Consider the following 15,032-nt stretch of genomic DNA (forward strand, 5'->3'; position numbering starts at 1 on the left):
TTTGAAAATCTCAAAGAAAACCCCAAATCAATTGGCCTGGAAAGAAGGAGTCAACAAAAATAAATCTGGGCTTGGGTTTTAGTTCCTATATATACACACCTATTTAAAAAAAATCTCAACATCTTCATGTAATTCTGACCAATATTCCACAAAAGACAATTCAGAAATGAAAAATGAAGTGTTTGATTCTCCAAACCAATTAAGATTTGCAAGAACTGTCAGACCCTGTGTCGTCAGGTAAATCTGTAACACCAGAATAACCTCACAAACAGGTACAGACTAAGAAGTTGAAATGTCTGAAGACTTAACACCAAAATTTTCTACTTTTAACAGAATTATCAATCGTCATTCAGCATCGGAGCCATTAGTCAAACTGCCATAACTTACTAAGGAAGAGTAAAACTTCTTGCTCACAACACCGAATCATATCACAGATGAGGAAATTCAGCCAATACCAAATACACACTTCTTGTGCCAATAAATGCACCTCATGCCCTTCTTGACAGATGCTAGGATACTAGTCACCAGATCCTCAAGCTAGGACTGCTATATAGCCACACAGTGCTAAATACTGCTTCAAAGGTTAATTGTTTGGGCAAGCAAAGTAAAACTTTTGCACTATTAGAGTCTGTATCACAGACTACATTTTCCAGATCAGAGCTGACAAGAACACTAGTATCTGGATAACACGTGCATACTTTCTCCATTTAATACTCAGAATGAACAACAATCAGGGTTCCAGTCACTAAATTTAATGTTTTCCAGCAGTTAGCCTTACAGGATAAACTGTTTTTTTGCAGGGTTGGTCTCTACCTGAAGACATCTTCCCACCAAACTCAGAAATTAATCTTTAAGAATTCAACGCTGCAAATACAAAACCTTAATGCTAATAAAACTTCATACCTGACATTTCCTACTGCAGTAAAGGGAAACTGTTTTTTTCCCCTGCAGAGAGCATGGATTACAAATGCTGTGTAGCTACATAATCCAAAGGAACAATTCTTCCATAACCAGATAATCTCTTTATAACAATTCTTACATGCACAGCATGGGTCATCTCAGTTATTTTCACAATCACTTTGCCCTAGTTTTTCTAAGAGGTACAAGTGATTCTTTTCATGGAGAAGTGCTTTTGTGATATGCTATCTAAAGCATATCCACCCATGTGTTTGGCCCAGCTGGAGCAGAAGCAGCCAAGCAGTAATATGACTTTTCACATCCGAGCAGCAGAGGAATCATTAGCACTTTGCAGAACTCAACAAGGTATCTTCAAGCTTTGCATTAACATCCTGAAGTGGCAATTCCTGCCAGTTATACCTCAGTACAGATGTGTTACAACATGCTTTCAAGAAAGGATGGACTTCCTCTAAATCCTTTACCATAACCGTTTCCCTGAATCCTAGTGCAGTGATCAAAACTGGAATATAAATCCAACTTTTGACACACATCTAGGGCCAGGAAGATCACGGAACAGAAGCTTTGATAAGGCACATGGAGGACAGGGATGCAATCTGAGACAGCCAACACAGCATCAAAAAGGGCAAGTCCTGCCTCAAACTAGTGACTTTGTACAATGGAGTGACTACATTGGACAAGGGAATACCAATGGATGTTCTCTATGTGGACTTCTGTAAAGCTTTTGATACAGTTCCCCACAACATATTTCTTTCTAAACTGGAGAGATATGGATTTGAAGGCTGGATTCGCAGGTGGATAAGGAATTGTTTGGATGATTGCATAAGAGGGTAGTGCTCAACAGCCCAATGTCCACATGGAGACAGGTGACAAGTGGAGTCTCTCAAGATTCTGTACTGGGACCAGTGCTGTTCAATATCTTCAATGGTACAGACAGTGAGACTGAGTGCACCCTCAGCAAGCCTGCAGATAATACCAAGCTGAGTAGTGTGGTTGACAAGACTGAAGAACAAGATGCCATCCAGCAGGACCTCAACAGGCTGGAGAATTGGGCTGAGGAGAATCTCATGTGGTTCAATAAGGCAAAGTGCAAGGCCAGAGAAATCCTCACTATCACTACCGCATGGGGAATGATGACATTGAGAGCATCCCTGCAGAAAAGGGCTTGGGCATGCTGGTGGATGAGATGCTGGACATGAGCAGACAGTGTGCTCTTGCAGCCTAGAGGGCAAGTTGCATCCTGGGCCACATCAAAAGATGTATGACCAGCAGGCCAAGAGCGGTGACTCTGCCCTGCTACTGTGGTGAGGCCTCAGCTGGAATACTGTGTCCAGCTCTGGGGCCCCCAAAACAAGAGAGACATAGACCTGCTGGAGGAGGTCCACAGGCATGCCACCAAGATGATCAGAGGGCTGGAGCACTTCTATAAAGACAGACTGAGAGAGCTGGGGTTGTTCAGCCTGGAGAAGAGAAGGCTCCTGGGAGACTATTACTGCATTTCAGTATTTGAAGGTGACATACAGGAAGGCTGGAGAGGGACTGATTAGAAGGGCTTGTAGTCACAGGACAATGAGCAATGGTTTTAAACTGGAGCAGGGTAGGTTTAGGTTGACCATAAGGAGGAAGTTCTCTACAATGAGAGTGGTGAAATACTAGCACAGTTTGCCGAGAGATGTGGTTGTGGCTCCATCCCTGGAGACATTCAAGATCAGACTTGATGTGGCTCTGGGCAGCCTGATCTACGTCGAGGTGTCCCTGCTAACTGCAGAGGGGTTGGGCCAGACGACCTTTGAGGGTTCCTTCCAACCTGATGCATTCTATGACTCTAAATGGAATCACTAGCTAGCAGTTTCTTCTAGGCTTATCAACTGTCAGCAATCCAATGTGAAGTGCAGGTTTTACATGCTCCAGTGGGCTAGATGACCTCCTTCTTCAAGCCTGAGAACATGCTGTCCCTGTAACTGTTCTCAGGACTGCTATTCACAGACTTTTGTCTTATACAAAGGGAATTTAAGATTAGAGTTGCAGACAGACCCACAGATCCAGAAGAGGAAGGGTACAGGGAGAGAGGACCTGTTAAGCCTGTCCCTGGATTGTTACAACACACTTTTGTTGCAAGATTCTTTGAAGTCTAAGAATCCTACACTTAGAAAAAAAAGGCTTTTTCTGCTTCTTCTGTGTCACATGGATCTTGATAGCTATAAGATGCTATAAGAACCAAGGCTCAGGTACTGTGTGTTCCCCTTGTGCTTACAAAATAAACACACATTTACAACCACTGGGGTTCAATGCTGCAACTGAAAAGACACTACAGCATTGTGACGGTGCAGGCTGTACTTAGGGTAAGTCCATTTTGCCACTGAAACAAAGCTGCCCCACAAAGTGTATGACTTGAAGTGTTGCTAGTAAAAGGAAACTATGCCAACTGAGCTGGTCCCTGTATGGACACTGGAACACTGAACTCAAGAGTAGGAACCTAGGGGTTCCTATTCCAAACTACAAAATCCAAGTTTGGAAGGGTGAACCTTCACCAGTTTTATTCCATCAGTGCAATGGCCCCTTCCCACACCTCAGCTGACAAAGCAGTACTTGCAAATACGTCTGTGTCTATGTGGTGTTCAACTGGAGGCTCTGCTCTGTATTTGCCATTTGCATCACATGTGTATGACTGGGAAGAAAATTTGTGCTTTCATACAAAGAATTGTATTGTTTGTAGAGGTGTCAGTCACAAGATCCTACCAGACAAAAATTTTAAAATGCTCTGAGCAGAAACACTCTTGTTTATTTTTTTCTTTTCAATTAACAACATACATCCTATGCATGCAGACCTCTCTCTCCCCCTCTCCCATTTTTCTCAGGTCAGTCTGCTCTGACAGCTCCTCAGATGTTCAAGCTCTGCAGACTTCAGAAATTTTGAAATTTGTCTTTTGCTACACCCTCAAGCTACCTGCAACAACTGACCACAAAACAAGTTTCAGGTTAAAAGTTAAGATGTAGTCAGGTCACTAGCAATGAGGATAAGCCCCTGGAGTATTAAAATAGTAAGTACATTCCTCTACTACATTAAACACTGCAGCGTAAAGCCTGGTCACAAACATTAGGATTTGACTTATAGAACTACTCTGCCCACAGAGAATTAATATATTTTCTGAATAAATGAGCATCATCATTACAGTTCCTGTGTATTTTTGTTTGTTTGACAGTGTCTCAATATAAGTAATACTTCAAGAACCAGACTGAGTTTACTGGGCTCTAGAACCTGCCTTAGTGACATATGATCTTTTTTTAATGTGGCGATCTTAAAGAACCTCTCCCTGCTGCAGAGCAAGACAGCAATAATCATTTCAGTTATGAACTCAGCTAACAATTCAAGCAGAACTGGAAGGCTGAGCAAGACCAGATTTAAAGCCCCCTTACCTCTTCATCTCAAACAGATACTAGACCTGCATGTTCTGACATGCTTCTAGAGATTGCTTTCCCAGAAGCAGATTAGGTCAAAACATGGGAAATCTCATGTGCTCCTCCTGTCCTATCATTAGTCTGCTGTAAGGCTGGAACATCATTAATGTTTATAAATACATGAAGGGTGAGTTTCAGGAGGATGGAGCCAAGCTCTTCCCAGTCATGCCCAGTGGTAGGACAAGGCGCAATGGGTATAAGCTGAAGCACAGGAGGTTCCACGTGAACATAAGGAAAAGCTTTTTCACTGTGAGGGTGATAAAACACTAGAACAGGCTGCCTAGAGAGGTTGTGGAGTCTCCTTTACTGAAGACATTTGAAATCTGCCTGGATGTGTACATTTGCTTTGTCTTCCTGGATGAGCACCCCCTGCTCCGGCGGAGGGGTTGAACTAGATGATCTTTCAAGGTTCCTTCCAACCCCTAACATTCTGTGATTCTGTAACAACTGTCAAGCCAACAGTTCACAGTCTGGGGACACGATTTAAGGGATACCAACAACAGAGCATAAATTAACCTCTTCCAATTTTACAATGGGTCTCACCAGCAAGCCCTTTTAAATACTGGAACACACTGCCAATGTGCTCTTCTGCAAGGACTGCAGTACTTTCTTACTTTGAGACTGTACCTTAAGTCTGGGAATACCATCACAGAGATACAAACAGAAGGACAAAGATCTCAAGCTGCCTCAGACAGCTGTGCATAGGAGTGAAATGAAGTACTGATGAAGATACAGAAATAATCACATTTACAGAAGATAAAGATACTTGGTGCATCAGGAAAAAAAAAAATCTTCTACCTGCTGACTGTGAAAGACCTGTTGGAAAGCAAGAAGCAGGAGACAATACCACCAAAGCAGGCTGTCTTATCCAAGCCCAAAAGCTCATCTACTGGCTGTGACAAAGTTAGTGAACAGACACCAACACACCCCAAACTCACTGTGAGTGAATTAGGTCAGGAGAAGCTTTGTTTTCATCTGGGGCCACATACAAACAAAAACCTGAAACAAGACACAATCCAAGTAAGCAGAGTATTTGAATATGGGTATGCTAAATCACTTACCTACATTCCCTTGTAATCAGTAAAACACAGAAGGCAGATGGAAAAGCAAGCGTCATTAGAATACTGCTGTGCCTGGCTTAGGAAGAAGAGACTGTCTGCAGAATTTATTAGACAAGAATGCTGCAAAGCCCAAAACGTCAGGTCGGCTGCTCACACTAATGTACCTTAGTTCAGGAAGGACACCAAAAAGAAACTGAGAAAAACAGTGCCAGACAAGCACAAGGCAAGACACCGCATCACAGCCAAGATGGAACGATGTGTGTTTGATGGTCCTTGAGACTGAAAGACACAGAAGCTTGATAGAAGAGCTCTACCACAGTCTGTTCTGGAAGAAGGCTTCAAAGAGCATGTGGGGAAAGAAACTGCAGGTCATTGATGAAGTTAGAACTAGCTGCATCAGCACTGCACACTGAGTCTCAACAATGTGGTCTGGCAGACAGATGGTGGTGGGTTACCAGAGTTGCTTGGTGGTTCTCTATTTGACTGCCTGACCTATACTATGGCTTTGTTGACATGTTTTCCTCACTAACTCCTGAGAGACAATTTGTCAACAGCTGTAACAGAGCCAGGGCTATGCAGCAGAACTTAGTAAGTTCAGGAATAATTTAAATATGTTCCAGTAAAATAACTTAGCTCACAGGCAGAGTCTGCATCTCCTAGTGGACAGCTTACCTGCACAGCTGGAATAGCTTTAAGACCTAATAATATTCTCCCTTTTCCCTTCTGCATAGGAAATTAGGTCTTATCCATCTTTAGAGATCCAATGATTTACTCAGCAAAAGCAGCGTGTGCTACTTTCAGCTTTACTACTGAAAATAAAAAACTTTTTTCAGTTCACAACTAAGATGACTCTGCAACCTATCCTCTAAAAGCAGTTGGGATACAGTCAGTATGTTCTCTTAAATACATGCAGAGTATTTCTTCAAGAAGCTTCCCACAGTGATAAATCTTGCTATCCTGTGAATCAGTGATGGATGTGTCCAAAAGTCAAGCAGCTACTCTAGCAGGTACTCTTCAAAATGAAGAGACCTTTCACTTAAAATTTCGTTCACTCCGAGTCAGTACCATCAGAGTCAAACCAGTGAAACAAATGCTTGCTTTCCACTGCATACCACAAAATGGACACCAATCCATGGCACAAAATTACAGTTCCAGGCTCAAAGAATAAACAGTCAGGGGCACTGAACAGGGTTCAAGCAGGAACTGACTCATTTACTAGCTGCAAGTGTCAGTTTTATAGGGTCAGATACAAAATAACCTCAGAGAGGCCTTATATTCGAAATGGCACAAGACTTCACCAGGGATTAATGGCATGTGCAAATATGAGGGGAAAGACCAGACACATTTCTACAGACTGTCTGTGAAAGAACAGACAGTTCTTGGAGAGACAGGAGAGGAAGAAGGGGTAGAAGAGTGGCCCTGTATTTTAGGGAAGCTCTGGACATCATGGAGGTAGAGACTAAGGATGATCAGATTAAGAATTAGGGGGAAGGGCAGCAAGTCTGACATCCTGGTTGGAGTTTCTTACAGACCACCTAACCAGGAAAAAGAGGCTGATTTATTATTCTTCAAGCAGCTGGAGGCTGCCTCAAGATCACTTCCCCTTATTCTTCTGGGTGACTTTAACCTGCCAGACATCTGTTGGCAATTTAACACTGCAGAGAAGAGGCAGCCTAGAAGGTTCCTAGAGTGTACGGAGGATACCTTCCTACCCCAGCTGTTATGTGAGCCTACCAGGGGTGCAGCCCTGCTTGACCTGCTGTTTACAAATAGAGAAGGGCTGGTGAGAGATGCCTGGGGTCCAGTGACCATGAAATAATAGAGCTTTCAATATATGGTGAAACCAGGAGGGACATCAACAAAACATCCACACTGGACTTCCAAAGGGCAGACTTTGGCTTATTCCCAAGGAACTAACTTGGAAAGTTAGGGGCAGGTCCTGCCTGACCAACCTGATCTGCTTTTATGATCAGGTGACCCACCTGGTGGATGTGGGGCAGGCTGTGGATGTAGTCTAGCTGGACTCCATCAAGGCCTTTGACGCTGTCTGCCACAAGAAGCTCCTGGCAAAGCTGGCAGCTCCTGCCTTGGACAGATTCACTCTGAAATGGGTCAAGAACTGGTTGGAGGGCCGGGCCCAGAGAGTGGTGGTGAATGGTGCCACTGGCAGCTGGCAGCCAGTCACTAGTGGTGTCCCCTAGGGATCAGTGCTGGGCCCCATCCTCTTCAATACCTTTATGGATGATCTGGACAAGGGAATTGAGTCCATCATCAGTAAGTTTGCAGATGACACCAAGTTAGGAGCAGGTGTTGATCTGGCACTTGGTGCCATGGTTTAGATAGTCATGAGGTGTAGGGTGACAGGTTGGACTCGATGATCCTTGAGGTCTCTTCCAACCTTCTTCTGTGTTGGAGGGTAGGAGGGCCCTGCAGAGGGACCTTGACAAGCTGGATGGGTGGGCAGAGGCCAATGGGATGAGATTTAACAAGGCTAAGTGCAAGGTTCTACACTTTGGCCACAACAACCCCAAGCAGGGCTACAGGCTTGGAAACAGAGTGGCTGGAGAGTAGCCAGGCAGAAAGGGACCTGAGGGTGCTGACTGATAGTAGGCTGAACATGAGCCAGCAGTGTGCCCAGGTGGCCAGGAGAGCCAATGGCATCCTGGCCTGTATCAGGAATAGTGTAGCCAGCAGGACAAGGGAGGTTATTCTTCCCCTGTACTCAGCACTGGTCAGGCCACACCTTGAGTACTGTGTCCAGTTCTGGGCTCCTCAATGCAAGAGAGATGTTGAGGTACTGGAACGCGTCCAGAGGAGGACAACGAAGCTGGTGAGGGGCCTGGAACACAAACCCTATGAGGAGAGGCTGAGGGAGCTGGGGGTGTTTAGCCTGGAGAAGAGGCCCAGGGGTGACCTCATTGCTATCCACAACTACCTGAAGGGAGGTTGTAGCTAGGTGGGGATTGGTCTCTTCTCCCAGGCAACCAGCAGCAGAACGAGGGGACACAGTCTCAAGTTGTGCCAGGGGAGGTATAGGTTGGATATTAGGAGGAAGTTCTTCACAGAGAGAGTGATTGGCCACTGGAACAGGCTGCCCAGGGAGGTAGAGGAGTCGTCCCTGGAGAAATTCAAGACAAGACTGGATGAGGCACTTAGTGCCATGGTCTAGCTGATTGGATAGGGCTGGGTGATCGGTTGGACTGGATGATCTTGGAGGTCTCTTCCAACCTGGTTGATTCTACAATTCTATGAACAGATCATTGATCTCTGTAGAAGTCAAAACACAACTACTCTAGCTAAGGTCTTAAAATGTCTGGAAAAAAAAAATAAAAAATCAGGCACACCAGAGTGATTGACTCCTAGTCAGGCAATGTGCCACCTCCACTCATGACCCTCTGCCACATAGAGCAAACCAGTCATCTCGTCTATTCTTACCAAGTTCAGTCTCCAATTTCACAGTAAGAAAGACAGATCTCCAGAGAGGTCACATATGTCCTACAGCCCTGCTGGACACTGAGGACTTTCCTTGAAATGAAGGCTTTCAGAATTAAAGGCATGTGTTGTTCTCCTCTCTCACCCTGGCATTTCACTTATCTCGTCTGAGACTGTACAGACTTGCCACTACCTACTGTCAGAGAGAGGACGCAGCTATATGGGTAGCAGAAATTGGTGTCTGAGTAGATATTAATATCAAGCTACAAATAAGCTCTTGGGAGTTACAAACGAATCCCAAGAGGGGACTTTGCAGGTTTAATTTTTCAGAACACACAAGCTCATGAATCACAGCCAGAGCATGTAGTAAGTCTCCTGTGCTTAACAGAAGTGAACATATAATTACAGGCTCCTCCATTGCTATTTCAAAGATTCTTCTTTTTCTCTGCAGCATCCTCACTATGCAAAGTCCTTTTAATATCTATCTCTGTAATAAGAATTATGTTAGGAAACCTTCCTGACAAAAAAAAAACAACAAAAAAAACAAACAAACAAAAAAGAAAACCAAAACCCACAGCCCAAAACAACCTACCAACGAACAACAACAAAAAAAACCCAACCCAAAAAACCAAAAACACTGCTCATGGCAATGTACCACCACCAGCAGACTGAGGAGTGCTAATACATCAAACAGCCAAGATAGGTACTTACCAAGCATATCAGAAATAATGAATTTCAGGCCTCATCACACCATGCATCCCTGCAATGCTGGGAACTGAATTTCACTGAAATTAACCACTATGCAGCAGCTAACAAAAAGACCGTTCTGTGAAAGCAGAAGGATCATGACAAGCCAAGCACGAGAACAAATAGGAACCAGGCAGAACAGAGCTTCCACAGCTGAGCCTGCATCATATTGATAGGGAAGACAGGATAGTGATCATTAGGAGAAAAGAGAACACCTTTAAATTAGTTTATGTTAATTTCATAAGGCAAGCTTTTTTGGGATGGAAGCCAAGAGAGACCAGTATTCCAGACAGGAATTTGGGATCAGAAGAGACCATCCCATATTCATGGAAAGGCACCAGATGAATGAGACCAAGTTGCTTTCTTCCCTTCCACAATGAATACGTGCAGAATTGTACCACAATATCAAAATATTCAGAGTAATGTGACTTGCAAAGATGTGAATCACTGGGCTTCATCCTGTCCCACAATGTATTTATACAAGGTCTGCATGCTATCCTCTCCATCTGCCCACAGCCAACTCCTTTTCACTATGTTCTGCCCTAAACCTTTCCTTGGGTCTACAGTTAGTGCACAGCAGTTCTTACAACACATTTGTGGAGGTTAAACGGAGTCAAAACAGCTTGCTTGAGTCCACGATGCTTATCCAAACTGGATGAAGAGAGGAGGAAATTATTTCCCACTTTCTTAACTTCACATCACTGCATCCAATATGAAGGGCAAAAGATCATGTAACAGCTGGCCAACATGCAGCCCGCAGACCAAATGCTTCTCAGCTCTTCAACGTAATCCCTGACTTTGTACTAGAGACTGAAACTTGCAATAACCAGAGATCCTGGTAGGCTTTGTCAGAGCAAGAAAGCTCTGTCTCCAGTTTGTACTAGTTAAGTGCTGCCATTAGCTTTGCAATGAGATGCCAATGAGGCCCTCAGTTGGACAAGGCTGTCAAAGGGAGACACCTGAGCTTTAATGAAATTATTTTTGCATAAAGTCATGGATGTGACCAGTTCCCTGCCCCTACTCAGTAAATACAACACTACTTATTGTCAGGATGTATACTCAATGGATACCACACAATAGTGTACTTATCCCTTGACAGACAGCTGATCACAAGAGCCAGTATCAACATCAGGTTTGGATGCTAAGAAGCTCAGAAAGGTTTCAGACTACTAAGAACAGCTTCCCTTCAAGCATTTAGCAGCCATATCTATCTGTTAATTTCAAACATTAGCAGATCAGCAGGCCTGGTCAGAGACATTCTAGGCAGATCACTGCAGTTGCCCTAGAACTCAGCATAAAGACATCAAAAGCCTTATTTACCCAGATGACAAGATGAAAAGCATGCATGCTGGTCAACAACACATTTTTAAGGATTTCAAGCAAAGCCTTGCCTCACAAGCCCCACTTCAGAACCTCTCCCACACTTGCAGATACAGGCCCAATTCAGAGTGAACAGTACTTTCCTAGGACACCCTCCACACAGAAGTGGTAGAAAAAAGGTTTCACATACTATATACACTTTAAATCATAGAATGGTTTGGGTTGGAAGAGGCCTCTAAAAGTCATCTAGTCCAAGCCCTGCTGCAGGAAGCAGGGACATCCTCAACTAGATAAGGGTACCCGGAGCCTTGCCAAGTCTCACCTTGAATATCTCCAGGGATGGGGCCTCAACCACCTCCCTGGGCAACCTGTTCCAGTGCTCCACCACCCTTATGACAGAGAACTTGTTCCTCATCAAGGAATGGACTTTCTCTTCTCTATTTGCTTTCAGCAGGGGATCACGCTTCAAAATACTTTTATTTTTTTATAGCTTCAGTGGCAGTTCACAACGACTCTTAGGTCCCACTTGGCAAACAAACTTCTACTTCAGCCCTTTGGATGCAGAAAAGACTGTCAGTCTCATCTCTTCCTGAGACCATGTGGAATTGAAAGCCTTTACAGTGGGAAAAACAAAAACTCCTGAGATGCTAAGGTTATTCTGTATTTTAAAATATAAGATGGGAGGGAGAGGGAAGGAAGGAATAAACTGTTACTGTAATAGAACAAAGCAGCAGTATTAGGCAAAACCCCGTTACCCAAGTAAATTACTATGATCATGCAAGTAGTCAGTCTCTACTTACAAGGCATAGACCAAGAGCTATAGCTACAAAGCAGAGAAAGCCACTGGAAATGTTGTACCAGGCTTACGCTGTTCCACTCTCAGCCTGATGACAACATTTCCAACCATGTGGAAGAATCCTACACACCCAGTGAGAGCAACACAAGGTTTCACTATGAGCTCCCGTGGTTAAAAATCAACTGAAGTCCTGAAACACAGGTTCACAGTACTGTTTTAATGCAAGTGTTAAAGCCCTTTGTGAAAATGTCCTAATTCTTGGCTGCTGAAGGAGGAAAGAAAACCTGCTGCACAAGATGCTGTACTTTCCTGAGACAGCAGGATTGTACCAGATGACCTCTTCAGGCTCTGCTCACTCCACATTGATACAAACATGCAAACATGTGCCAACACCACTATTATCATGGTGTTTCTAGAAAATACTTGAGTGGTTTTTGTCTGCCAACAGCTTCTCTAAATTTACTAATCTCTCTACTGTGTCCACTACCCTCAAGAACATGAACAAAGATGGCCAGCCCTGTTACATCCATTGCCTCTTGATAACAACACACACAACCAGTAGGGCATGCAATAAGTCCACATCATCTTCTATGGACTCTCTTCTTCTCCACCACAGAACTTAGAAGCTAAGGAAAAATAACAACAAAAAATAAACTAAAAATACTTTCACTATCTGCCAATATTCTCACTATAAGAAAAGTGTTTTTATTGCCACTGAGGGGCAATTTGAATTTGTAGATCTTCACAGTTTTTCTTTTCACAGAACAGTTACTGTGCTATTTTCTTTAAACACTAACTGCAACAAGAAACTAGGGAGTGGCACATCTACTCTAAATAACATACAGTTTGATATACTGGAAACCTCAGTAGTATCTTAAGTGCTAACATAAACCTGATGTTGAAAGTATCTGTGCAAATATTTCCTTAAGATTCGTTCCACCTTTCCAAACATTTCATATTCCTGTCTCACACAATCAGACGTAATGTGCTTACTCCAAGTACCAAATGGAATCAACATTCTGACTGAGTCAGCCCATTATCTAGCTTTCACTTTAATGCCCAGGGAAACACTATTTGAACAGGTCCCAGGTTACATGACAACACACCCCAGGCAGGGATTAAGGCTGACAGAGGGGGAGGAACACATACAGGAACCTCTCCCAGACAGGAATTTTAAATGGGCAAACATTCAGGTGTTCAGCAGCATGCAGCTGAGGAACAACACATACAAGCAAGCCTCCGGCATCAAAGCAAAGCAACTGCATGCTCATCAGTCTTTGATGATGAGCTAGCATCCCCCAAGGCTGCCAGCAAGTTGGCCTTCCCTCAGAAGCTACCAAAAGTCTGGGACAACTCTACCTGCCCATTTATGCAGCCACAAAATCCCATGAGCCTGCGTGCTTCCTTCTCTACACAGATTCCCCAGGGTCCCATGTAGTAGTGTAACAATTATGCCAGCCTCTTCAGAACTGCTTAATTGAACATAATTTTGTCTATGAAGTGCAAAAATACCCTGATATGAAAAATATGTATCCTGGCATAGGGGCAGGGGTGGGAATCAAACCCTGATGATTGTCTTTTTAACGAAGATAATTATATGAGGGCAAAAGTAAAATTTGACAGAGCTTTGCACTGTGACAGCTGTAACACCAGCCACGGAGAAGGTCCTGAAGCTTCACGTCACATGTATTTCCCACCCATCCCGCTCAGCGATCCTGGCCCCGGGGAGCACTGCTCCCCGCAGCTCCCACAGCGGGCTGTGCACCAATACTGCCTCTTTCTTCCCCAGATCTCCGGTATTTTGTGAAAGTCAACAAAAAATCCACCAGACTACCGCCCTTTCAGCTACCCATCCTTCCCCACCCGCGCTTCCACGGCCCCACTAACGCTTCTCACCCCTCCTCGGGGCACTCCCGTGCTCGACCCTGAAGCACACTGACCGTGGCGGGAAACATCCGTCCGATGCGCCTGCCAGGCCGGGATGCTCCGGGCCGCCGCTGCGTTTCGACGAGACATTTCTACCGAGGAAAGCGCGGAGACACTGCCTCCGCCTCCACCCACCCCGCCCGCGGCTTCTGCCACTGCACCGACGGCGCCCAGGTAGATGCCGGGGAAGAAGGAGCAGAAAGAGGGGTACAGGACGGAAGAACTGGGCGTGATGCCGAGCGCCCCGGGATGACACAGCAGCCGCTGCTGGGCACGGCCTCGGGGCCCGGCGAGGCTGGCGGCAGGGGCGGGGGGGAGGGGATGAGGGGATGGCTGTTACATAACGGTCGCGGCGCGCGGGCCCGACCTCAGCACCGCCGCCCCCGCAGCACCGACACCGGCCCACCCCTCCCCCTCCGCCTCCGGACCCCCAGTGAGGCGGCAGCAAGCGGGGGCAGCGCGGCCCCTCCCGCCCGCCCCTCCCTCACCAGCGGTTGCATCTCGGCGCGCACGGCGGGCACCTGGAACCGGTCTATCTCCTCCATCATGGTGGCAGTGGGTCTAGGACGCGGCGGGCGGGAGAGAAGAATGACGGAGCAGCCGGGCGCGGGGAGGCTCTTTCAGGCACCGAAGGACGACAAGACCGCCACCCGCCGCGGCTGCTGCCTCATCGCCGCCGCCGCTCGCCGCCGAGGTGACTCAGCCGCGCCGCTTCCGGGTCCGGCCGCCGCCCCGCCTCTATATTTGCATATTCACAGCCAGAGGCGTGGCAACTGTCAGTAATGCCGGCGCCCGGATGCTCGTTCCCCGCGATCCCACCCCCGCCGCCGCTGGGACGTACCATTTCCGCTCCGGGGGCGAAGCAGGGGATCGTCCCAGGGCAGGTAGAGGGGAAATAGGCAGGGTTCTGCGCTCGGATTGGCAGAGCCTCACTTCCGGCGCGTTGCTATGGTTGCTGCTATCAACTTCCGGCAGGCCGTTGGCCGCGAGGCAACGGGATCGTTCTGTGGAGCAGCCGGTGGCGGACAGCCGCTGCGACAGCCGTCATGCCAGCCAAGGCAGGCGGCAAGCACCGGCAGGTAAGGGTTTGTCCCAGGTGGGCATCGGAGCAGAGCGGTGCTGCGCACTCCTGTGAGAGCGTCGTGGTGGCGTCATGGCCCCTGGCGACCTCCTCTCCTAATAGCTTCACTGCAACGTGATCTGCAGCCGCAGATGGGATTTACGCGAGCCCCAGGGCACCAGGCTCACCGTTCCCAGAGCCACCACACTTCACATAGCTGCTGTCCCGCAGAACGGTAACCCTGGCTGAAGTGCCTGGGCTCAGCACAGTGTCTTTTGACATTGCTTGCTGCCTGGTTTCATCATGTTGTGTCATT

General features: G+C 46.2%; 2 protein-coding genes across 5 annotated transcripts in view; one reads left to right on the forward strand and one right to left on the reverse strand.

The window, feature by feature from the left end:
* Window positions 1-14,204, reverse strand: part of FAM219A (family with sequence similarity 219 member A) — a 96,540-nt gene extending 82,336 nt beyond the window's left edge. For all 4 annotated transcript variants that reach the window (XM_054398018.1, XM_054398017.1, XM_054398016.1 and 1 more), the window contains exon 1: window positions 14,145-14,204. In XM_054398018.1, coding sequence (XP_054253993.1) covers window positions 14,145-14,204 — 60 coding nt within the window. The remainder of the gene's footprint in view (window positions 1-14,144) is intronic.
* Window positions 14,205-14,452: 248 nt separating this feature from the next.
* DNAI1 (dynein axonemal intermediate chain 1) overlaps window positions 14,453-15,032 on the forward strand; it is a 184,049-nt gene continuing 183,469 nt past the window's right edge. The window contains exons 1-3 of the mRNA XM_054397521.1: window positions 14,453-14,540; window positions 14,632-14,735; window positions 14,840-14,951. Coding sequence (XP_054253496.1) covers window positions 14,453-14,540; window positions 14,632-14,735; window positions 14,840-14,951 — 304 coding nt within the window. The remainder of the gene's footprint in view (window positions 14,541-14,631; window positions 14,736-14,839; window positions 14,952-15,032) is intronic.

The sequence above is a fragment of the Indicator indicator genome, chromosome Z, assembly GCF_027791375.1.
Source record: "Indicator indicator isolate 239-I01 chromosome Z, UM_Iind_1.1, whole genome shotgun sequence".
NCBI classification, from domain to species: Eukaryota; Metazoa; Chordata; class Aves; order Piciformes; family Indicatoridae; genus Indicator; species Indicator indicator.